General features: G+C 50.2%; 1 protein-coding gene across 4 annotated transcripts; it reads right to left on the bottom strand.

Moving 5' to 3' along the window:
* Positions 1-1,075: 1,075 nt before the first annotated feature.
* STEAP3 (STEAP3 metalloreductase) lies at positions 1,076-23,012 on the bottom strand. Of its 4 annotated transcripts, none has more exons than XM_082763527.1 (5): positions 21,898-22,376; positions 11,294-11,774; positions 10,349-10,876; positions 8,637-8,801; positions 1,083-3,407 (listed from the first exon to the last, which is right to left on the bottom strand). In XM_082763527.1, exons 1-5 carry the CDS (start codon positions 22,101-22,103, stop codon positions 3,117-3,119), a joined length of 1,671 nt encoding a protein of 556 aa, XP_082619653.1. In that variant the 5' UTR covers positions 22,104-22,376; the 3' UTR covers positions 1,083-3,116. The 4 variants fall into 4 exon arrangements, with proteins under 4 accessions (XP_082619656.1, XP_082619653.1, XP_082619655.1 ...); XM_082763529.1 differs by lacking the exon at positions 21,898-22,376 and adding an exon at positions 22,903-23,012 and having other exon boundaries at positions 1,084-3,407; XM_082763528.1 differs by lacking the exon at positions 21,898-22,376 and adding an exon at positions 22,433-22,668 and having other exon boundaries at positions 1,085-3,407.
* Positions 23,013-25,016: the final 2,004 nt, after the last annotated feature.

The following is a 25,016-nucleotide window of genomic DNA, read 5'->3' as shown; positions in this document are numbered from 1 at the left end:
AGTTTAGTGAATTAAGCTCATTTGTTCCCGTGCTGCTGTGCAATAGCACTGGCTGACGTGTGTCTGCACCCACTGGTGACCTCCTGCGTGCATACGTAGCTCCCTAACATGGGTCCTGGCATGCTGGGTCACAGCAAAGCTCAGTTTTCACTTATTTTCCTGATAGCAAGGAGCTGCTGGCCTGAGTGTTTCATTTCTTAGTGTTAAATTCCAGATAATCACCCTATGCTCTACTACTGCCATTAAAGTAATGGTATTGTTGGGGTGGTTGTGGAGGAAATGCGATGGAGAAGAAACGAAATGAGTTCTGATATAATTTTATGGACCTGTTCAGAATATCTTTTATATAATTAAAGAAGCCAGTGATTAAGACTGGCCTTACTCTTACAGCTCTTCAGTTGGTTCTTACCTTTCCCAGAGGCACACAGTAAAATAAAAATATAAAGAATTTACACTCCACCTATATACTCTGCAGTAATATAAGTTTGTGTATGTCCTTATATACATAGAGAGACAGAATGTACTAAAAACAATTAATTGGGAAATCTTTTGCTAACCTCACTAAATCCCCTCTCCACAAAGGGATACATAGGGAATTCAAAAGCACCTCAAATTGCTTTTCAGTATTCCAGAATCAGAATCAATTATCCAAACTGGTGTGTCAAAGGTTTTAGAGACCTGATGCCTACAGAGGGTACCAGCAGAAATGCTGCTCTGCAGTAACAGGAATAGGTTTCAGGTTTTAAAGAGCTGCTGAGTGGCTGCCCAGAGTGCTGGCCTGGCACGGGGCCTCACCCCAAGGCACCCGATCGGCCTTTTTTTAGATGCTGTGGGAGTGTTGAACTGTCCGTAGGGCTGGGACCTGTCTGGAAAGCACTGTGCTGCCTCACCAACACAGCCAGCTCCTGCTCGTGACAATTGTCTCTTTGCCATCAGTGGGAAGGGGCATGTGGGTGTGAAAATCTTGTAAACAAAGCAATCCTCACTTGTGCTGGGCAAAAAGGTGAGTCTTTAGCCTTCAAGAGTCTCGCAATAAAACCACACCTTCCCCCTGGAAGCCTGTGTAATACTCATTCCTTGCTTCCTACTCTTCTGTTTGCCTGACCTAAAGATGTGAAAATAAGCTTGGCCAAAAGGGAAAAAAAAAAAAAAAAGATCCAAACATTGGAATACTTTATTGTAAACAGAAAATGTGCAAACTTGTGCTTTTATGTTGACTTTGCTCGATGGTGAAACGGAAGAGAAGACTAGGAACAAGCTTGCTGAATCCAATTTTCCCTCAAACATGAGTTAAGCTGGAGTGGGTGGGATTTTACTCATGTGAAACTGCCTGAAATCCGTGTGGAAGCTTAGGCTACCATTCAACCACAAATAACCAGCGCTGGGTAATCAATCTGCTTGGTGAGTGATTTGATCAGGTGCTGATCTGGGCTGGGCTCTGGAGGTGAATGGGAAAACCTGAATAACTGCAGCTTCCTGAAAGGGACGGAGGAAAAGACTGCTGCTTTCCCTGTGCTGCCAAAATAAATAAATCAAATCAGCTGATTGTGAAAACTTGGCATTTCCCTCATGCCGATTTCCTTTTGTTCAGTGAAAAGAAGTGGTGTTTGGAGACTTTACTGTAAGCCTTACGCAAATTAAAACCCCTCCGTTTCATTGGCAGCTTGAGCAGTGCTTGGAGAACATTGCTCACGGTTGTCATTTGAGACTAAACAGGGAAGTTTGAAGTTCCTCTGTCCTTGAATCATTCTGGTTACAGAAAGTGTTGGCTTGTAGAAGAGCCTATCTGCCCCAGAATCAATCCATATTTTACTTTTTGTATTAACTGGTCTTGTAACAGGTGCTTTCTGGTCCCACAAATGCCTCTTTTGGTGCTGACAGTTGTTTTTCAAAGCAATGCTGAACACTGAGTGGTGTCTTTTACTTTGCTGTAGGAAAATGAGGCTGTTACAGCCATGCCCTTGTGCCTGACCTTGCTGAGGTAGTCCTCTAGTGTCATCTTGGTTGCTTGAGCTTTTGTGAATGGCCGTCCATTCTCTATTTGGATGTCCAAAAGCTAAAGGATTATTCTGATAAAGAGCAAGGGCTTGAAGGGATAGGAAGTGAGAGGTATAAAATTAAATTAGGATGGAATTCTTCATTGCCTCATACCTCATCCAAAGTGTGTGTGTGAAGTCAGAAGAAAAGCTTTGTGATTTAGAAAGTGCCTTCATCAGGTGCAAGGCAATGAAGGATGGTGCCCCAAACGTGCAATTCCTGTGTTTTCATGCTGTGGCCAAGAACTCACTGATCCTTTTGCAAGACAGTTCAAAGACCTTATCACTGCTAGTGAAACCAGCGGGTTTAGAGCTGCTGTTTTGTCTGTGTAAATGGGCACGTTCAGGTGACTATGATTTAAAAAACCTTCACCATATTATTTGACATAAGGTTTTGGCTTCCTCCATGAAGTTTTGTGAAGCTGCAGGTCTTTTTGGTAACTCTCTTCACAGCTTACGGGACCAGAACTGCTGGCTCTATTTGAGGAAGCAGGATACTTGGATTTGCGGTCAGGTTTGGACAGCTTTACTAAAATCTGCAGACACTACACAACACAGATATTGTTCTGCTTTTACACGGCTACACAGTTCTGTGAGGGGACCAAATCCAGAGTTGATTTGTGTTTCTAAACCTCACTACCTACACTGATCCAGACTCTGAAGAGGCAGGATGTCTCTGCTATCATAAAGCCCAGAAAATCCGTGTTCCTTCATATGTAAAAGAAGAACAAAAGCATTGACATTTATGATAGCAGATAGGGGAGCAACAGAGAAGTACTGGTATGGAGAGCTGCTAGTCAGCACCACCAGAGGCAGAATCCATCAGTTTTCTGTGTATTAGTGCTGCTAGCTCAGCTTTCACGGTGATTTTTAAGGCCACATTTGTCCTAGCAAACCAGCAATATCACTTAAACACTACCGTCTAAACTCCTTCATGGTAGCCCATTTTCTAAAGTCACCAAATTTTATTTCTTTACCCACAATATAATTATACCAAAACATACATATAGTTAAGAAAAAGAAACACCTTTATAGAAATGTCGATAGTGCTTTGAAATCCGCCGTCGCCCCGGCGCTTTGTCAGACGTGGCTAGAGGTCTCCCCACTCGAATACTCCCCTGTTGCACTGGGCAGAACAAATTTCACGTATCTCCCCTTCTCCCAGCCCCTCCTGATTCGCACGAGTCTGTGGTGGATGCAGGGCAGGCTGAAGACAACCTTTGCTAGGATCACAGTACATGGGACGAGCAGCGTGAGGGTGTAGGTGGGAGGCAGGTAGAATTTGTACTGGTTCTCGTCAAAGGCCCTCGACCATCCGTACGTGAGGGTGTGCAGAGTGCTGATTAGCAGGGCAACAAATCCAAGGGTGGACTAAAAGGAAGAGAAACACACACGGGTTAGCAAAAGACCTGGTATTTTCACCTGTAGGGGTACACAGTGCGGAGAAAGCAATGAGGATTTCCATCTTTTGGTTTTATTTGCTAGAATAAAATGCTACTGGAAATCTTTCATGGGTAGTGTGCCAGCCTGCATTTTTCTTTTTCTCATCAGAGGTTAAGTGTGATACTAGTTCAGCAGGAGTGTCCTGGAAAATGCTGCTGACCCAGCCGAGGGGTGAGCCCTAGCCCCAGTACCCGCTGAGCCCGTAACTGTGGGGAGCTCACAAATGCACTGGCTCTGCCATGGCTGGCAATGGCCAGGGGCTGCTGGCCAGCCAGGGAAAGCACACACCTTTTGCACAGCATCGCAGCTACCCAGCAGCAGTTGGCACTGTCAGAAGTCGGTGAAGCCTAGCAGAGATCTGCAGGTAACTGCTGGCACCTACAGGAAAACTGCAGCGTGCTGAGGTTGAGCTAGAAACTGAAGTGCTCCTGTCTCAGGTGAGCAACAGCCCTGATGGGTTTCCTTCTCTGTTCTAGAGATGTGTGTTGGTTCATGAGCTGAACCCTGAGGCTATGTGATGGACTAAACCCTTGGAACTGGGAGCCAAGAGCCCTTTATCCACTGAAGGAGGCAGCAAGGACTCAGCCCCTTGAACTTGCTCTGTTTTCAGCTGAGGTTTTGGCTTCCGAGCATCCACAGAGACAACATTTTGCCTGAATATTGCCAGCTGGCAATCACCACTGGTCCCCTCAGTTATTTCTCATCTGATCCGAGCTGAGCTCCAGCTGCCAGGGTCCCCCCAGCCACACACCTCTGCCACCTCCCCAGGGCTGCTGGCTGTGCTTTCAAAGAAAAATGTGCATCCAAAATTGTGGTGCACAAATGTGTGTGTCTGCTGCCCAGCTTTGACTGTCTGGTCTCAGCCTGTGTAACAACCAACCTTCAAGATGCCCAGATAGGAAAAATTTCACCACACGCTGTTGATGTCCCCAGCTTAGGGAAGGAAGCCTTTAGAAGTTGAAATCCCTGGCTTGCTGCAATCAGAGATGAGCAAGAAATGCTGTCTCCCTGCAGGTATGTCCAGGAAAGAACGCACAGCAGGGAGAGCAGAGATCGGGGCAAACAGGAGGAAGGACCTGTCACATTCTCTTGAAAAAAAAAAAAGAATCTCAGCTGGAAAATGTCTCCTTTCAAAACATCCCTTCCTGTTTGTGGTCACTGACAAACCATTCTAAAACCCAGATAACTTTTTAAAGTGCACCGTGCTGCTAACAACAAGCTAGATCAAGTCTCTTCCACCTTTTGCAGCAAATTATTTCGGCAGCTGAGAGAACTGGGTGGGCAGGGAAAGGAGAGCTCTAAAATATGCCCCATATCAATGTACTTTACTTTTACAGCACCTATCAGGCCGTCATGTGGGTGCCTGTAAGCCTAGCCAAGATGTCACCCTCCCAGCACCCTGCCAAGTTAGGGAGCTCTTCTCTCCGTGCCACAGCTGAGCACTGCTCAAGGTCGTCCCCGGAGCCAGCAGCAGCCCTGTGAGCTGAACCTTGTCCTGTGGGCATCCCCACCCTGTCTTCCAGGCTGCCTTCTTCCCCAAAGCCACATCCAAGTCCTAAACCCAAGTAACAACAGGCAGCAAACCCGAACAGGGTCAAGATTTGTTTCACTGGGAAAATGAAGGTGTTTGCTGGAACGTGTCACGATTGCAGCTGAAAGAGGTAACGCTCCTAACAGTGGGAACCGACCCGTGGCTCATCCATCATTTATTGACTCTTAGCTTCCCTCCAGCAGGCAGAACATCCCTGGGTGGAAAGAGGCTGGAAGTAGCAGCGTGAGACTAATCTGGCAGAGCACAGATGTAAAACGGGGCAGGGAGAGAGGTGACAGTGCAGTCTGAAGGCAGCAGGTGCTTTCTGCACCGGGCAGCACGGGTGGCCTTTGGGGTCAGTCCGTCCGGGGCTCCATGTGTGGCAGAGCTGCAGATAATTAGTTTGTTCCTCTGCAGTTTCTCTTTCAACTGCTGCTGGCAGCAGGGAAGAGCAGAAGTGGAAATTAGTATGATGAGAGGCACCACAGCATCACAGCCGCGTGGTGACCCAGCCTTGTGTGCAGGCGGTGGGTCACGTGGAGCAAAAAAGCTAATTGGTAAGAAATTGGGGGAAGTGGGTGGCAGCAGGACACGGGGCTGGCAGCTGGACACGGGGCTGGCAGCTCTGCAGAGCACACCGGCCCCACAGCTGCAGCCACCCAGCAGGCTGTCACAGGGCAGGGCTCGAGCTGCAGGCACGTGAGAAGACAAAAAAGTTTTGCAGATTGCAGCTCTGAGCCCCGTGCTAGGGCTGATTTGTCCACATGCCTTGCCCTGACACAGCCAGAGTTTGGAAGCTCTGGTCTTGTTTGTCTTCTCCACGTAGCTCCTGGCTGTGAAACTTTAATGTTTTAAACAGGGATTTTTGCACTGTCACAGCGTGGGGAATATGGGGCCGCCTGCCAGGGAAGGTGTTAAAGCCCTCAGAGTGATGGCTGTATGAGGATGGCATCTTCCTAATGCAGGCTTGGCATGCATTTTCTGTTCTGTATTGATTTTTCTCTCTCCTCCATCTCCTCAGTGTCCGGAAGGCTCCCTGCAATGCATCAGCAGAGGTGACTCTGTCACACGTGGCTCATTTAGAAATGAGTGCAGCATCCGAAGCAAAAGACCCCTTCCTGACCCAAATACGCTTCTGATTTCTGCTGCCATTAGTCCTAAAAAGTCATTAGCTGTGTGGAAGTTGGCTCTGGCTCTGGTTTCATTGACAGGAACGCCAGAAAGGGTCCGATGACAGATTCTTTGTATCCTGCAATCAGGAGCTAAGCAAGAAACCAGGTCAATTCAACCTTCAGATTTCAGGAGGACTTTTCAGGGTGGGGAGGTAAAGGCAATCATACATGTTTTACTTCTGCGCCAATTAGACTGGATTCGTAAATCGCTGGGGAACATTAAAAATGTCTCCTATAAGTTGAATTGCATACGAATCATTCCTGTTACCTAGTTACTCCCTTTTCTATGGGAAGCCACGATGCCTCTGATGCACTGTAATAGGGTCACATGCTGGATGTCCTGAGCAGCACCCCTATCTCCAATTCATTTACTTGAGAAAAGTATCACCAACTTATGGAAGAAAAAAAATAATAAAGTATTTCTAATTAAAAACAAAAACTAACGAGCTGGAAGCTAACATGCTAGGAGACCTGTATTCCCCTTCAGGCACAATGCCACCCGTGCATCTCCTGCATGTCCTCAGCTGGGGGCTTGTGTAGCGCTGCCATGCCTCATCCCGCACCTACAGAAAGAGCTCTGAATGGTATTTCCATGTCCTAAGCCAGGCAGCCACTACGTGGGGCAGCCAAGAGCTATTTTGGAGCCCAGTGTCACGTATTTGTCTGGTGCCACTGCTGACATATCGTTAGAGAGAGCTGGGAAGGGATCACAGAGGGCAGAGATGTGACAGTTGTGTGAGGTGCACGGGTAGGAGACAATGTACGTGTTACATGACACAGTGCCAGCACCACCAGGAGAGCTGCCTGGGGAGCCAGAGGGAGATGCAGGAAGCTTCAAAAGCTCACTCCAGCCTGCAAGGAAGTTTTTCCCTTCGTTTGGGATTCCTGGTATGAGATGCCTAAGCCAGGACAGGAATTTATCCACTGTCTCGGCGGCTGCAGCCCTCCCCTGAGATGTGATGGTGAGCGTTAATATGCTCCCGTTGTCCGGTCTGAAAGAGATATTTAAAGTCAGATCTCTATTCTCCCCGAGGGACAATCTCCTGGGGTCGAGCTCTCCAGGTGAGGCTCTTCTACGCAGTGTAAATAATTACTCACCAGCCCACAGCAAGATAGGAGGAAAAAAAAAATACACCAAAAAAAAACACCCACAAAAAACCCTAACTGACTTGCTAGCTTGGAGATCAGGGCACTTGTGGGAGAGCAAGCTTCAAACTCCTGCTCTAATGAATATTGAATTATTTATGTGCAGCTGAAGAGCTTCAGCAGGGGAGAATGAGTGACAGATTTGCACCTCCGCATGCCCTAACCCTGCATCCCCTAATCCCTGGGCGTGCACTGGTGCCACGGGTAAAGAGGCTCCGCAGGGGAGGTGTTGGGGGATGTGTCCCATGGGGTTTGTGTGTGCTGGGTGCCACGCTGGTCACTGCAGCATCACCCGAAACGTGGAGCAGGCTAAGTAGCGGCAGTGTAGGAGGAACAATTAATCACGGGATTTAGGCCTCTGAATTTGGTGAATTTGGTCTCAAGTGCAGAGGGTATTAGAAGTTTTATTTCCTGCTATCCCTGTTAGCCTGAAGCCTGGCTCCATGTGTGTCCCTGTGCTGGGAGCTTTTGGGAATGTCCCACACAGGGTACTCAGGTCACTCTGGGGATCTGGACATCTCTGCAAGTGGGAAGAAGGTTCCTAAACCACTGAGAAAATCTGGAGAAAGAAGAACTACCCTTATAGCCCTAATTCACATTTTAGAAGACGGGGACTTTTCACTGATCACTCGGATCTGTGTCCTGCACCAGCTGTCTCCCTGGCTTGTTATCTGCCTGCAAACTCCCCGCAGCACCTCCAGCCTGCTGGGCATGGCTGACACACGGCCAGCTCCCGGGGGACCTTGAGCACAGAAGGGAATAACCCTGCCTTCTCTAAACTGCCCCGAGGCTTTCTGCCTTTCTACTTTGTGTGACTTCAGGGGCGTTTTAGCTGTGAACCTGTGAACAGCAGCGCTCCTCGGGGGCACAGAGTGAGGGGGAAAGGAGCCTCAAGGACTCTGCATGGGGACATCCCACAGGCAAAGTCCAGGCTGGTTTTGCTCAGGATCTCTGGCTAATGCTGCTAGAAGCATGGTGAGGAAGAATTTCAGCCAGCACATTAAAGACTCGCTCTTGCAAAGCTCACCACTAAGCGCCACGTGGACGCACACGATGGGTTACATTTTCCCTTCCCCTGACACAGCAGCAGACGGCACGCATCCTGCGTGACAGCGGGGTGGTCTCCAGGACACACCACATCCCGCTGCCCCGAGGTGTCTGCCGGGCTCACATCCCGACCAGGGATGTGTGGAGTGGCAGAGGTGGCCACGCGCGGGGATGGCAGGCCGACCCCTGCCCTCTGTGGTGTGTGAGGGCCTGACCCTGGCTGCAGAATCACTTGGTGACATTGGCAAATGTCAACTTTACCTGGATGAAACTGAATTCCCTCCAGTTGAGAGAGTTTGCGATGGATGGAAGTGAAGTGATGGCAAGTAACGACAGCAAGCCCAGGGCAATTATTCCAACAGAGATATAAATCTCCATCCTCCAGACTTCCTCCTCTACCCAGATATTCATCTTCTTCTCCACAGCCTGGCATGACAATGAAGTTTCGTTAAAATGGAGCGCTTAGGAATAGAGGAATTGATTTTTATCTGTATTCGTTTGGGTTCTGGAAGCAGATTCCCTGGATGAACGCTGGTTCCTAGACCCACCTCCGGTGCTACTGGCCTCTGCCTTTTGGGAGGTGTGAAAATGCTCTTTTATCCCCCTGCTGCTTGTCCCAGCTAGGTCAGATTTGAAGCCTGCTGGGAAGAACTGCTGGATGATCACAGCTCCCACAGCCTGTAACCACAGCAGCAAGCCCCAAAGTTGCATTTGGAAAGATAATTGGAATAAGAACTCAGTTTAAAGCCATGAAAACAAATACAGATGCTTGAATATGCAGCAGTCTCCTAATAACCTTCATTTTAAGTGCATTTTAGGGGGGGAAATTGTTCATGCTAATGGAAAGGAAGATGGGCTTTATGCTGCATGGCAGAGAACAACATTTAGAACCATCCTCTTTAGCCCATTAAATGGGTTTAATTTACTAAACAAAGATGTTGCTAGAAAACAGGAGGTAGAAGGGAAATGAACAGAGGATGCTTGCCCGAGATTAATGTGCAACTGGCAATCGAGAAGGGCCTGTGCCAGGCTGGAACTGGGAGGCTGGGGGTGTCATCTGATGGATATTTTGAGCAGGCACTGCTGCCAAAACCAGCCACCCTGCTCCTAGCTGCCTCCACAGCCCCTTCCCTCCTCTGTGCTGGGATAAGCGTTTGGGTGGCCGCAGTGAGGAACGCTTGGAAAATATCCCAGCACAGAAAGGAGACTGGCTTGGGGGCAGTTCCTCGATCTGGTTCACCTCTCAGCTGCACAAAGCTTCTTCTGCCATCCCAGGAGAAGCAGGGAGGAGCAGCAAGAAGCCAGGGGCAGAGGAAGGGCAGTCACACTGATCCATGGCACTGCCAGGCTCCAGAGCTGGCTGGATTGCCTGAAGGTTGGCAATCCCACGCTGGATAAACACTGCCGAGAGCCTCAACAAGGCAATAAAGTACTTTTACATTTCCTCATTCCCTTAGACTATGACCAGCTCTTCACCAATATTTTGTTATGCTCCTGGAGGCACACTGTAATGAGGACACACCTCCTACATAAACAAATCCTCAGGGTTATGGCTTGGTCTCTCCAGCAGGCATCTGCTGTGACCGTCAGTGCGAGCAAACAGGGATTCCCCTGGACATCTAATCTCAGGCAAGCCAGGTGCTAGGCAATGCTCGATTCAAAGGCTTCTTTATGCTCCTCTGGCACACTGGCATAAGGGATTTTGATCCTAAACCTGGCTGCAAACACCTGGACAACATCCCGCTAGTGTGCCTGGTCCTCAGTGTGGACGGATGGGTGTGTGCCTCGTGGACGGCGTGCCGCAGCGGGGCACAGTTACCTCGTGAGAGAAGTGCTCACAGAGATAACAGCTCCTTCCCCCACGTGCTTTGGAAAGTGAGTGCAAAGGCCGAGATAGGAAACCTGCTAACCGACATCTGGAGGTGTGCAGAAGATTACTAGGGGTGCTGACACCTGGAGGGTGCCAACGTTACCTGCTTGACGGCCGTCTCGATTAACTGGTAGCGGTGGGAGCGGCGCATGGGCAGACACAGGCTGTACACGGCATGCAGGGCAGCGCAGAAGAAGCTGAGGAGGCCGATCTGCTTTCTGTGCTGGAGCCACTGGTCGAGCCAATCCGGGAAACGCCGGTACTTGGTGCCATAATAGAGCTGCAAGCAGGCTGCCAGCACGCCAGGCAGGTAGACGAGGGACAGCATGACGTAGGCCACGCAGGGCAGCGTGGTGTTGACCACCTCGATGGGTATCTTGTAGAACTTGTTCTTTTGCTCCCTGATGTATGGGTGGATGACCTGCCGCACCAGGTTGTACGTGAAGAAGCAAAGAAAGAGCCCCAGAGACAAAAAGATGGGGATTTTCCAGGCTGGCAGGAGGCGCAGGGGAATGTTCTCGATCTCACAGGCTGAGGACATGCAGCCCATGTCCACGGGGGTGAATCCCATGACCTGAGCAATCTCTGCAATGGTGCGCTTGGCTTCTTGGTTATTTGAGCAGATCAGGACCTGCAACAAACGGAAGGATACACACAGGGCAAAGAGAGATCAGGCTGCAGGAACGAGTGTGGCGGGAGGGCTGCTATGCTAAAGGAAGCCTGTGTTATCACCAAGCATCTTGCTTCTTGGCAGGCTTTCTGATGGGGATTTACTGTGGCTGCCAAGGACCTCTCTCCTGGACGGGTTTCCTTTCATGTGTGCACCACCAGTTTGTTTTACTGTCTGTGTTTAGATAAGCAGACAAATAAATAGTACTTTTCACTTACACAGAGACTTCAAAGACTACAAAGCAAGGAGTAAGTGGGGTATTTCATTTCTGAGCAAAGAAATGCAGAACCTGCGGGAGCCTCAGGCCATTTACTGTTGAAGTCAGGCCTCAGCTGCTGAAATACTGTGGATTTAGCCCTTGCCAGGAGAAAACAATACCTGCTTATTACCATCCCTGGCACCTGACTGCAGCGTCCATGCAGAAACCACGTTAAAGCCCTTGACCACAGTGCAGGCTGGGAACAGGGAGGCCAGGTACTCGGCGTTGGACTCTTTGTGGTGGTTGATTTCAGTGTTGTTACTGACATCCACCAGGATCTTGCCCACCAGCACGTCGGCCAGGTCACAGAGCGTGGAGTAATGTTCCCTGAAAACCGCCACGAAAATGACATCCGTCTTCTTCACCGCCTCAGCCTGGAAGGTGACTTCTGCCGCAGAAGGGAAGAGGCCGGCTTTGCGCTTGGGGTTGCGGCTGCCGACCACCACCTTGAAGCCGGAGCACACCAGGCGGATAGCCAGCGACCGCGCAAAGTCCCCGCTCCCCAGCACCCCGATGGTGCGGCCGGCTGCAGGCGCCGTGGGGTCACCCTCCACGCTCCGGTGGCCAAGGAGGGGTTTGGCCATGTCTCCTCCGGACATCCTGGGGAGAAGAACAAGGGGAAATGCAAGTTCACTGTGAAGCTCTTGCAGATGCCCAGACCACAGCTGTGTTCAAGGGGAAAATGTAGTTATGCCGCATGAATAGAAGTGCATGAGGTCTTGGGCAAGGAAGGAAATCCCTGATACAGCTCTGGGTCCCAGTAGCCCAGGACCCATCTGCTAAACCTGCCAGCATGTGTGCAGTAATGTCCAGCCACCGTTGGAGGGGGACAAGACACCGCACGGAGATGGTTTTAGGAACGAGTTTCCCTGGTTTGAGTGATCAAACACCTGCTGGCTGCACTCATTTGTCCTTTGTGGTTCTTCACCTCGCACTACAAAGCCAGAGCAATCCTAACAGCCACCAGCAATGGCAGCTCTTGGAGCCCCAAGGAACCAGGGGAGATCTTCTTGAAAGCCCTGGAGTCCAGGGGGATCTCAAAGCCCACATTTGGGAGTGGCAAGGGGTGCTTTTGATTTGTGGGAGCAGAATCAAGGCAAGGAGTTTGAGGTGAAATGAAAGCATCCTAGAAGTGGTAAATGAAGAGAGTTGCAGCCTTTGCCTGTTCCAATATTTGGGTCTGTTTGCTTTATCTCTTCAGTGAATAATGAGAACTTACTCATGACATTTAAAACAATATATTAAAATATGATGAGATTTGCTCATGAAAGATCTTGATGAGCTTTACAAACATTAATGAATTTTGCCCTGTTACACTCTGCTCTCCGTAACAGATTAGATATTGAGACCATGAAGGGGCTTTAAGCAGATCAATGAACTCAACAGCAGCAAGCCAGCCAAGCCTGGAGGTCAGGAGAAGCTCAATCAGGGAACTGCCAGGCTGTTCACGGGACGTGTCACCTACAAAAATCTGCCTTCATGCTTAAAGAATGGCAAATAGCAAATGTGGCACCATACTTTTAAAGTGCTCAGGAGATGGCCTGGAGAACTTACGTATCAGGACACATGGCTTTGCTATTGGGCATGCTGGTAGAAATAATAATAATGAGCAGAATTAACAGCCTCGTGAAATACTGGGAAAGAGACAGTTGGTTTTGGCAGAATACAGACTGGCCTTACAGCTGATGCAGGTCTTTGAAAGTGAAGGTGACCACTCGGACAGGGTGACCACTGAAAACAAAACACTAGGCTTTGTTTTTCATAGGCTTTTGCAAATGTTCTTTATGTTTAAAAATGCTCTAAAAACGTTTGAAAATGCTCTTCTGGAATTGAAGCAATATTGGTACAAAGAGGAAGGGTGCTCCTGCATGAATAGTTACCAATGGGAAACAAAGGGTAAGAATAAATAAATAATTTTCATAATGGGAATGGGTTGTCAAAGGATATCCCCAAGGATCTGTGTTGTTCAACATGCTCATAAGTGAGCTGGGAAAGGGATTGAATACTGAGAAGATTGAGTTTATGGGTGATAATTGTTTAGTACAGTCAATCTTTATTATGAGAAATGTGCAGAAGGATCTCCTCATTCAAAGTGCTTGAGCACCAAAATTGACTGCTGGCACATGCCAAGTGCAGCATATGGACATATAAAAAGCCCTATCAGTATGCTTTAATGAGCTGTAAATTTGTTAAAAACACTCAGGAAAAAAAAAAAAAAAAGATCTGAGAGCCACAGTTCTTTGCAGGTACCAGCTCAGGGCTCCCTGATAGTCACACTGCAAACACAGCCTGAGTTACCAGGCAGGGAGATTTCTGATACAACAGCCACTGCCATCTCTGGTCTCTCAGCCCCGTCCGTCATGGAAAGCCTACAAACACCTTCAGAAGATGGACCTTAAAAATTATAATTCACTATTCTCTGTCTGCTCTCCTTTTCTCTCACCAAGAGTCAGAAGATACGTGTATGTGGAAGAAGTGCTCTTGGAAGATAAACAAGTGCTAAGAAAAGACAAGCTTTCTTCCCCTTTAAGAACACCTCTTCTCTGCTTTCTACATATCACGTAGACTTCCTCTCATGGGCTGGATGAGTAAGAGAGAATTGTTCATATTTCACTCTGAAGGTTTCTGCTTCTGTTCCAGACCCATGGAAGGATTTGTACGCCTGAAGGCTGACTTGGTTATGCAGGTCAGGTCAGGCGGGTTAATCAAGGCTGCTACCTACGCACACTCACCTGCATTAGGTATAGCCTGTATGTATCACAGTCACTGCAAAACAACAAAAAAAACAACTATACCACTGTATAAGCCCATACACCGAACAGCACACTGCAGTTCTGCTCACTCCACTGCAAAGATGAGGGAATAAAATTAGAAAAGGCCCATAGGGAATGAGTGAGAGAGGAGACAGGGCCTGCCAACTGCAAAAAGAAATGTGTAGGTGAGGACGGAGAAGAGACCACCCAGAACTTCTCCAAGTGAAGAACAACCTCATGGTAGGAGCTCAGGTCAATACCAACCCTTGTGCCCTGATCCTGAGAAGGCTTGAGAGCAACATAGCAAGGCCAGTCCTCTTCATCCGCAACCAACCAGGCCACAAAACCACACAGTAAATACGCCAGCTCTGTTTCAAAAGATTTTTTTCCCCTTTTTTATCGGGCACTTTATCAAAAGTTCACTGCTTCTCTTTTAAGAAACTTTCTTGCTCCACCTAGATTTATTTGTGGCCAGCACTATTTGTTCTAAGGCCAGAGCTATTGTTTAGCTTAACAGGCTCTCCTGCCTACGCAACCCCCTCCTTTCCAACAACCTGTGTGCACAAACTGTTACCCTGCAATAGAGACACATCTCTGGCTCCCGGCCACGGGGAGAGGAATCAATGTTCAGGGTAACAGAGCAGGTGATTATGAAATGGGTCTGCAGGGATGTGGATCCTGCTGCAAGCAAGTCTTCTTGTGGTGTGTTTTGCCCGTCCTGTTACTGCCGCTGAAAATGCACTGCGGTGTTTGCAGTGCTGGGGGGTAAACAGCCTCGATGCCCCCTGTTATTTTGATTAAAAAGGCTGACAGAACCAAACAGCCTGTGAAGTCACCACAACAGTTAAAAAGCAAGGCTCCTCAGAACGTCTTTGGACTGGAGGTGTGGGTTTTTGTGCTGTTATTTCGGTCATATGCTGCCCGTCAGGTCTCTGGCGAGGGGTCTGTCCCTGCTTGGCGCCGGCCCTGTGCCACCACGAGCCATGGCCACCTCACGCCTTCTCGCCACAAGAGACTCTTGTGAGGGAGGGGGAGAAAATCTCTCTATGGCAGTAAACACATTTTGTTGAGAGAAATGCCGTGGTCTCTGGCTAACAGATGCCGGGAAATGGAGTTTGTGATTAGGTAACAGTTCTTTTGAACTTCTGTATCTCTGCAGAACACACAGACCCCATCTCTCCTGCCACCAGTCCCGCTTCTGCCGCCCCCTCAGCACCCTGCTTTGCCACCTGGCTCCTCTCCAGGCCGCCTGCCCCTCACCTCGGGCTCGGCCCTGTGAAGCCAGGGGTAAACGTGCTCACATTTACCTACAAACCCTGCCCGCAACGCTCCCTGCCAAGGCTGGCTCCTCACGGCCAGGCCAGCCCACCCAGGTTACTGTGGAGTCACCCAGGGGTGGAAGCCACAGGGGCCGGACACAGCTTTACTATACCGCAGCCTTGGATAAACCTCATTTATTGATCTTCCCCATCAAGGAAACTGCACCCCTGCTGAGTTACGGCATGTGAAGTTCAAGGAGATCGGTGTCTTACCAAGAAAGCTGCGGGATGATTTAAAGCGCAGCCCAGTGGAAGCAAACTAGCTTCACTCCTAACCGGGAAGCAGTTCCGTAATTAAAATATCTAATACAAAGTAAAGCTGCCCTTCAGCTAGACTATTAATGACACCCTTATATCACTGCTTGGGGATGCTGCACCCAGATGCATTGTGCTTGTTACTGCTTGCAGTTCACCTATTGCATCTCAATGACTTCTATTATTTGCAGTACAATAGCGGTGACAGCAGTGAGCAAGATCAGGAGCTCCAGGCACCAAACCAAAACTGGATAGAAGGCAGCTCCTGCCCCAAAGAATGGGATCAGACAGACAAAAGCTGGGTGAAACGAAGCAGTCAAATCTCTGCTGCCCAGGTGGAGGGCAGGAGGGGCTCTTGCAGAAGAAAAGCGAGGATAACTCGATGTATTTTTCACTTGAGGTTTGGCAGAAGCTGTTAGCTTAGGCTCGGTGCCAGGAAACAAAGCTTTGCTGCCATGCAGCAGGGTTCTGCAGCAGGACGGCAGTTCTGGGCTGAGCAGGGCTGCAGGAGCCCCTCCAGGTGTGGCTGCACTCCCAGCAACGTCAATCTGCACTCAGATAACACCCCACTGCTAATGGAAAGCTGGTGCTATCGTTATCCGCCCTCCACAGACTGTGGTGACTGAGATAGCAATGATAGCAGGGCTCCAGCACATTTGCCTGGGAAGACCCTGATATCCTTGGCCACGTCTTTAACAACAAGACCATCTTTTCAGGACCCTTTCAGTTATTCTGGGCAGAGAACTATAGCCTCACTGGTTCCCATAATACATAGTCTGGTGGTGCTTGGCTTGTAAACCCTGGACCAGGATGTACCCATCATGGCAAGGCACAGGCTTTGCTTTACTTTTTGGAAAAACAAAACCAAATTGAGATCCATTTCACTGTCTTGGTATTAGCGTTTAGCAGATAAAAGTCAATCTAGTTTTACAATAGCTCTGATTAAAAACAAACAAACAAAAAACCAAACACAATATCTCAAAGATATCACTGAGTCAAACTGTGCCAAAGAACATGGCAGCAATCTCATAAGGAGCTCCATGTAATGGTGCTGTACAGCACAATGAAACTGGTTCCTGTTTGCATAAAGCCTCATCTCTGAGCTCAGCATCACGTACAGAGTCTTAGCAGGCAGCACTTTGGCTACAATAACCACTTCTGTGTCATCCCCTGAGGTAGATTTTGTTTAGACTGACCACAACTGAGTCTTGAGTAGCTGTAGATTCAACCTGGTGCATGTCCTTACAGAGCCTCATCAGGGCTTCAGTTTCAGCATTGTGGGTTATCTGAGATAAAGCACATGATTATTATCTACATACACTAATAAGCTTTGGGGTCAAGCAGCAGGAGGAAACAGGTGATGTAGAAGAGCTCTTCCTTCATCAAGGCACTGATGAAAGGCACTTCCACACAAGGAATGTCCTGGTGTCTGCACCGTGATGCTCCCTGTGTGCCATGGAGCACGGTCCCATACATACACACACGGCTGAGGGATGGCAGTGGTCTCTGCCCCCAGGTGATTCAGTCTGCAGACACGGACCTTTGTACCTCCCGGACTGACCACAAAAACACAGCCCTGCAGCTCCTCTTTGCAGAGCCTGGCATTCTCTATGAAATCGACACACCAAGAAGTCACAGCTGGAGAGATTCATTCAGTGCCAGAAGTTTCTGTTCAGGTCTTGCTGTCCATAGAAATACCTACTTTTTGGCTACAGCTGCTTTGTTTCCAAGGAAAATAAAGCATTTAAGTCTCTCTCACACCCAGAAAGTCCCTACAAAGAGCACTGCCAGTACCATGTACCTGCTACGATTGGCACGGATTGAAGTAATAAAAGGGCTTATCCAAAGCTGGTTAACCCCAGCTCTGCTCACACTTCAGGATAACTCTTAGTCCTGTCCTGGCTGACTGGAAATAACACGTCTGCTCTGTGGGTGGCTTGCAGAAGAGGGAGGAAGAGGGGAAAACCAGGCTTGCTGCCTCTTTCCCTCTTACTCCTTTCAAAACAGACTGAGCTAGCTCCCCACCAGTGTAAACCAGGAACCAGCAAATGCAATTAACCAACGGTTTGTGTTGCTTCATCCAGAAAAGCAATGTTGCAAACCTCCGTGGGATGCCAGCCAGGCGGTAAGAATGAGGAAATGCCAGCAGCGGGGTCCCCCAGGTCCCCATTTGCCAGAGAGGGACATCCCGGGCAGTCACTGAGGCTGTCCCTGGCCATGCAGTGGGGACAGACCTGCTGTGGGCTCCCGGGGCTGCAGCGTGCCCCTGCCACTACACCATGCTGTGCCTTCATCCCTCTCTGAACCCCTGGGCTGGTGTTTATCAGATCAGTTGTTAAAACCACTTCCATAAGCTCACACAGAGCCCAGCTTTCTCCCCTCAGCGTCTCTTGATCCAGTGAATCAATCTCCCTCGCTGCTTCCTTTCTAACCCCCAAAGGTCACAGCATGTGATTCACCCCCTCCTTCTCTGTGGACACATTTTGCGCTTTGAGGATGAGTTTCATGTTTTCCTGGAGGAGCTGAATTTTCCATTTGAGCCCCCGAAAGGCAGTGGCGGGAGCAGACGCCGCTTCCCCCACATGCCACGTCTGCTCCTACCTCCCAGCACGCTGTTTGCTTTTGCACAACCACACGGCACCGCTGACTTGTGCTCTGTGATGCACCTTATCCCGTCCCCGTCCCCATCCCCTGCCTGGCCGGTCCCTCACCTGCTGTCCGCACGGTCGGTCAGTCCAACCCCACGGGACACAGCTCGTGCCCTGCTTTTTTAGACCCTCCCTCCAGTTTGTCACAGCCTTAATTCTGAGCCTCTCCTCTCGAACGTTTCCTCTGGGTCACCCACAAAGCGGGCGCTGGCCCCCCCCCCGCTCCATGCACCCTCCGGTTTAAACATTGATGAATATTGAGGATGTTGGCTTTTGAAGCCAAAGGTACGTCCCTGACCACAGGATGTTCTTTGCCATGTGCAGAACTCAAAAACATGTTTCAAAACAGGGGAAAGTGGAGGAGAGAGGGCTCCCAGAATTTTCCGCTGGAACGACTTAAGTCGGTTTTTCCCACGCAAGCTCAGACATTTTGGCCACGTTTTTCCTATAGAAATGCAACAGCCTGTTGGCACCTGGTGAGGTTAAATGGGCAGTGCTGACGCTGGGCAGAAAAATCACCCATTTGCAATATTGGCTGTGACTCGACTAAACCGGAAAACAAACTTTTGGCTGACTGTTTTTATCCAAACTACACACTTTTAAGCAGATACCACCAAGCTGTGTCACAGATATCCCCAAACTCTCCTCTCCCAAATTTGCCTCCAAAGAGCAGCTCACGTCTCCCGTGCTACAGGCATAGCACACACAACTTTATCTTGCTGATGTGTCCCTGAATAAGAAGGTTATTTCCCCAGCTTATCATCGAGGGACAGTTTACAGCAACGTTAAATTCTGTAGCGAAGTCCTGGGGGCTTCTATTGCTTTCTTTTGGGGTCTTAATTGCCTTGCTGCTCTTTCCAAGTTAACGACTATCTCTCAGTGATGCACCCGCTCCTGAGCTTTCCCCTTTCTGAAATGCAGAGAGAGCAGGTAAGTAGCCAAAATCATGGATGGCAAAATCTTTTGGGGTAGATCTAACGGCAGCCTGCAGCTAGGCCTGACTGGAGGAGGTGCTGCTACCTGAAACGAGCAGGGGAAAGTCTCCGCTCCTGCTCTGCTGCTGGTGGCCGCGAGCTCTGAGCCCAGCAGCCACCCCAGGGAGCTGGCAGACCCTGGCTGTTTGAAAACTCGTACTTCTTTCCAGGAAAGACGCAGAGGAATTGCGCTGCCTGCACATGCAAACATTTGGTTTGGCCATTGCTGCCTGTTAGAAGGGTCTCCAAGATCAGCACGCCCTCGCATCTCTGGCTCTGCCTCTTGCAGCGACTCAGAGGATGCACAGGGCCCTGCGGTGGAGAGGGTGGCGGGGAGGTGAAGCCCATAGCATGGGGTCAGCCCGGCTCCTGCAGACTCTGCTGTCACCTCCCAAAGCCCAGGCACAGCATGCGGTGAGCTCTGAAGCTCACAGGGTCTTGCTGGTCACTTTGGGGAGGTGAATTCCCCCGGTCCCTTTTCTTCAGGGACACTGAGCTGCTAACGTCTTGCTGTGAAGCAGTGGTGTATGTGTAGTTCTGGCCAGCTGTTATATGCTTCTGTCTATTTTTCTTCACTCTTTCAGGTGGGTGCTGAGACCACCAGGAAAGGAGGAATTGTTACTGTCTGAGGAACTGGAGGAAAAGCAAGAGAAGAGGATAGGTGGCTTCACTGGGAACTAACCACAGAAGGACGATGACTACAGTGATCATGCTGCCTTATGAACGCAGCCCTTGCTTTCCCAAACACAATGTACGTCCTTTGGGGTAGGTTCAAGGTATGTGATGGACATACCTGCTCTGCTGAGCAGCTGCGATGGGCAGGAGAGGTGTCTGGGGAGGAAACTCCTCTGGGTAAAACAGCACAAAATAATTCCATGGTAGGTTCTCCAGGATGAGGGAAGCATGGTGCAGGGGTGCACACCATGCACACAGGACCCCAGTGATGCAGCATGTGCTAGACGAGTGCATCCAGCAAATATTTCACCACTGAGCCATCAGCCATCCTGTGCTGCGCTGCACGCTGTGCTCGCAACAGCCGAGGGCCTGTGGCTGACCAAGGGAGTTGGTGCTGTCTGGTTTTTAGGTTTTGTCCAGCTGGGATCCCTCTTTCATGGGTTTTAATGCATTTTTTTTTTAATGGGAGATCTACTGGAGCACTGTCTCCTGCACCCACCTTTCCAAGAACTTCCTCGCGGTAAGAAGTTCATTTACTTTAAGTAACCGAAGAGGTGCAGGTTGGTATCTGCTAGTGATGATCAGTGGGATCAGCATACTTCTCTGGTGGACACGTTATCTACAGACCCCCATTCCTTTAGCCTGAGGTCTGTGGGGAACTCTTAGGTCATTTTTCAGAGAGTACAGTGGTGTATTTATACAAACTAAAGTGAAATGCATATGCAAGTGTTATCCCAATTGAGTCTTTAGATAAATGCAGCGAAAATCTGAGAACTTGGAAAAAATGGAAGGAGTTTTTGTCTGAACTCCTTAAACCCTAGCCAAAATTTTCAAAAATGTTCAATTGATTGGGCACCAAAGTACCTAAGGGCTTTTGAAATAGGATGTAAGCACCCACATCACTGACATGCTTTCCAAACATTTTATCCTTTCATTTAAGCTACATTTCACTTAGATGCAGATGGGAAACAGCTTAATCCACTGCAAGGGAAGTGACCCTGTGAAGAAGCAGTAACTTAAAGCTTAGAAATAATTAGCACTTGTCTCCATTGTGAGGTTGGCAGGAGAGGTAATTCTAATCGGTGATGGTAAATGCCTAGATAACTAATTGGTGGGTTTTAATTCTTGTTACGTGACATCCCATTGCCACGGCTGCCCGTGCCTTTCACACCCCTCCGGAGAGCCGGCATAGCTGGCCTACTTCTTCCACCATCGGAAAAAATGTGTTTCCCATGAATCTAAAGCTGCTTCTATTTATGGGTGTAATGCTACAAGGTCGCAGTCAAAGCATAGTTCCTGACAATAAAAAGCAAAACAAACAAAAAGCAAAAATAAAACCCAAGACAAACAGAAATTATGCTTTCAAGAAGCATGTTTTCCCGAGGCACGCTGTGTTTTCTTTTTAAACAAAGACTTGTTGAGTCACCAACATTTTCTTCTCTACAATTATGGAGGAAATCAAATACGTGCAGTGAGTATCGGATCCTGTATTACCGTACATTTGTTTTATAGCAAATGAGATTTTAAGAGAGGAGAAATCTTAAGCCTGATGTAGTATTTAAATCTTGTTAGCCCTCCATCTCCTCAGCCCGCAGGATAATGATACTGTAGACGATGGCCTTCCTCTCTTGCCATCTCAGTTTTGATTTCTCTCCATGGGAGACATTTTCCAATGCACCAGTTTTATCTAGAGCACATGGACGGCAGTGACCTGGGGTTCTTGGTGCACGTCCATCCTCTGCCCGGCTCTGCAGAGTGCAGGCCTCCAGGCTCTCCCCAAAACGGGGATGTCACAACCTCGTGCTGTCCCAGCAAGGGTCACCGTGCAGGGACAGTCCCATGCCGGGTCACCTTGCCTATGGGACAGTCCTATTTGAATGCTGCCTCCCCAGCTCATTCACAGCTTTCGCCCTTCAGCACTCTGACACGGGGCAAATGCCGAAGCCACCTCACGGAGCATCCAACCCTGCTGCCTTTTAGGAACCCTACACAAGTAAGGCAGCTTGGCAGCCGCTCCCCACTCACCCACTGGGGACTGAGATTTATTTATTTTTAATATCTCAGTTCCTGATTTCTCCCGAGCTGGAAGAAGTCCTTACCCTCCCCAAAAAGCTGCTGATGAGAAAGTGAAAGCCAAGCGCGCCCTGCTCCGAGGGAGAAGCGCCGCATCCCACTGCTGGGCATCCACCTGCAGCTCCCTGCCCCACACCCAGATAACCCCGGCTCCCGGGTGGGCTCCGAGCACACCCCAAACCTTCGTGCTCGGAGCTGTCCCCGCAGGCTCCCAGCTCGCAGCGTTTCCCATTGCAACCCGGGCAGAGCGCTCCGTAATCACGGCCCTGCACAGCCACGGGGCAGCGCGCCCCGCTCCTGCAAAACCCAAACCTCAGCCCCTCCGCAACGCCCTGCGGGTGAATCCCAGCCCCGGCATAGGAGGGTCCCAGCCTCGGGTTGAGGGGGTTTCATCCCCGGGATCGGGGGGGTCCTAGCGTGGGGCTGGGGGCTCGCAGCGCCGGGGGTGCCGCTGACCCCCTGCGGGCAGAGCCGCGCCCGGCCCCGGGGCCGCGGGTTCGATCCCCGCCGCCTCCTCCTCTTCCTCCTCCTCCTCCTCCTCCTGCTGCTCCCCGTACTCACCTCTGCGCCGGGCCGGGCAGCAGGAGGGCGAACGGAGCCGTCCGGGGGCTGCGAGGGAGGCGCTCTGATGTCAGGTCGCCAGCTCCGCCCTCCCTGCCCATGTGCCCGGCTCGGCACGGCTCGGCTGGGCACGGCACGGCACGGCACGGCACGGCTCCCCCCCGGCCGCCCCTATATGGGGGCAGGAGGCCGGGCACGGCTCGGCTCCCCGCTATAGGGGCGCGTTTTGGAGGCGCCTTCGTTTGGCCCGGAGGGTGCGGCTCGGCGCTATCGGGGGCCGTGCACTTGTCCCTACAGCCTGTGCCGGGGGGTAGATAATGGGGAGAGGGAGCCCCGTCCTTGTGCAGCCGCCCCAAGGCTCGGCACGGCCCTGCTCCCTTCCCAGCGATGGCCCTACAAATAGAACCGCAGCGCCAGGGATTCACTAACAGTCCCCCCAAAACCGCTCTCTCTCTGCTCAGCTGCCTCACCTGCCCCTTCCCTCAGAGGCTTTGCGAAGTTTTCCCAAAAGCATCTTTGGGCACAGCTTTCTGCAGCTGCTCCTTTTGAGGCTTCCTGAGCCGTTCCCAGAGGCCGGTGTGATTCCTGCCCGTGGCTTCCTGAAACAACCCATTGTGCCGCCAGCAGCAAGGAGGCTGGCGTGGCCTGACGGGGTGTCCCGTGCACTTTTATTGCTGCGCCACGGCCTGGCGTGGAGGCAGAAAGAAAGAAATCATTGAGCACCGCCAAGCTTTATGGACCTTGCTGCCTGCCCTCCTGCATCAGGCATTTTTTTTCCCCCTTTTTCTGCCCTTTTAGTTTATTACAGACCCCTCAGCCATTGCCTGTTTTTCCCTTGGTCAAGGAGATTTAATTCCACACAGTTCCCTATTTAGGTTTCATGTCTCTGTGGGTCGTGTGGGGCTCCCTGTGCATCCCTGCCTGGCCTGCAGCGAGCCTTCTACATTGAATTCCCCATCATGGTCTTCAGCAGTGACCACTGCCCTCATCCCAAAGTGCTGACACCTGCATTGTCACTCCCTTTTCATAATATAGTAACCTTTCTGATTCTCCCCTCCATAATTTTCACCAAAATGTCACCACCTTTCTTTCAGAAAGAAATGTGCCAGGATTAACACCTGTTTTAGTACTTTCTCCATCTCCTGAATCCGAACAGGCCATGAGTTTGCTAAGTATCTCAGGCCTTGCAGTTTATTTTTTTTTTTTGCTGCAGACGTTGAGCTGAAGTCTCCCCAAATCCAGGTGCAGGATGGTTCCTTCCTCCCCATCACTGCTCCCCGCTTGCTGGACCTCAGGGGTGTATGGTGTTAGTGAGCACATTTTTTAGGGACTTCATTTCGCCCTCCATCTATCACTCCAACCTGTGAACTGCCTGCATTTGGGATGCATCTCACCACACACAAGTGTTGCTGTGACACCCAGGAGAATGCTTGGGCTGTAAGTGCCCATGTCCCAGTAGAGCTTACCCAAATCCGGGTACCCCAAATTCACCATTAAATCCACGACACCACTTTGTGGCTTATGGAGATCTGCCATCCGCCCCCACCCCACCTCAGCCCTTCCTCCGTGCACCCCATGGTCCCATTTTGGGTTGCTCCCCATCCTCAGCCCCCCCTGGACCTCCTGGGGGGCTGGCAGCATCCCTCAGGGAGGTCGGTTGGAAAACATAACACAGAGCTACCAGAAAACCGACTCCTGCCACTAATCAGCTCCCGTCAGGTTATCGCCTTCGCAGCCGCCTGGCTTTTCGGAGAAAAATGTATTTTATCAGCTCTCTGCGGAGGAGACCTGGTGGAGATGCTCAGCGCTGGCGCTGCCGGGGCTCGTCCCCGCCTGTCGTGCAGGCGCCATCTAGTAGGAAAAGGAGAAAAACACCGAAAATGAAACACGGTGGAAAGTTGAAAAGGGGTTTCTTGCAGGAGCATCTACCTGGGGCAGGAAAATAGCTTAATCCAAAGCAGAGGTGCTTTGGGGCTGTGCAGGTTCAGACTGGGGACAGTGCTCGTGGGAATCTGCAGCAAATGGTTAGGGTATGAAAACCTCCCAAAATTAAGCAACTTGTCCAGAATGGGCCCTGATTTGCTGAATATTAAAATACAGAAAATATAAAACTAGAGGCCGGCACCTCTCCATATAACCACCATGCAGACCACTGGGGCTGGTTTAGGAGCCTCTGGCAAAATGCATCCTTTCCAGGCTGCTCCTTGATAACATTATCAGGGTTGGATCCTGTTAATTATCCACATGGATTAATTGCAGTGTACTGTCTTGGGTTGCTGTGTTCAGACCGGCTCTGGTTGGTGCCAGGCGCTGCCATTTCCAGCGCTGAGGTCTCATCGGAAACCTCTTCCTGCCATCCGTGCGTGTGTGATTTCCCATTGCAAAGGCATCTGCTCTCGTCGTACCGCATGATTTCACCACAGATCCCATAACAGTGCCGCCGCCGTTTTCTGACAGTCACATGGGTGCCTCAGAAGCGCCTCTGATGTCTTTCTATGTGAATTCCCAGCCCTCGGGGTGAGCCAGAGAAACCTCCCTGCATGAACCCCCCAGGGCTAAGTAACAGAGACCCACAACATTAATT

This window comes from Aythya marila (genome assembly GCF_965140915.1).
Source record: "Aythya marila genome assembly, chromosome: 6".
In the NCBI taxonomy this organism is placed as follows: Eukaryota; Metazoa; Chordata; class Aves; order Anseriformes; family Anatidae; genus Aythya; species Aythya marila.
This window is presented reverse-complemented; position numbering and strand designations above follow the sequence as displayed.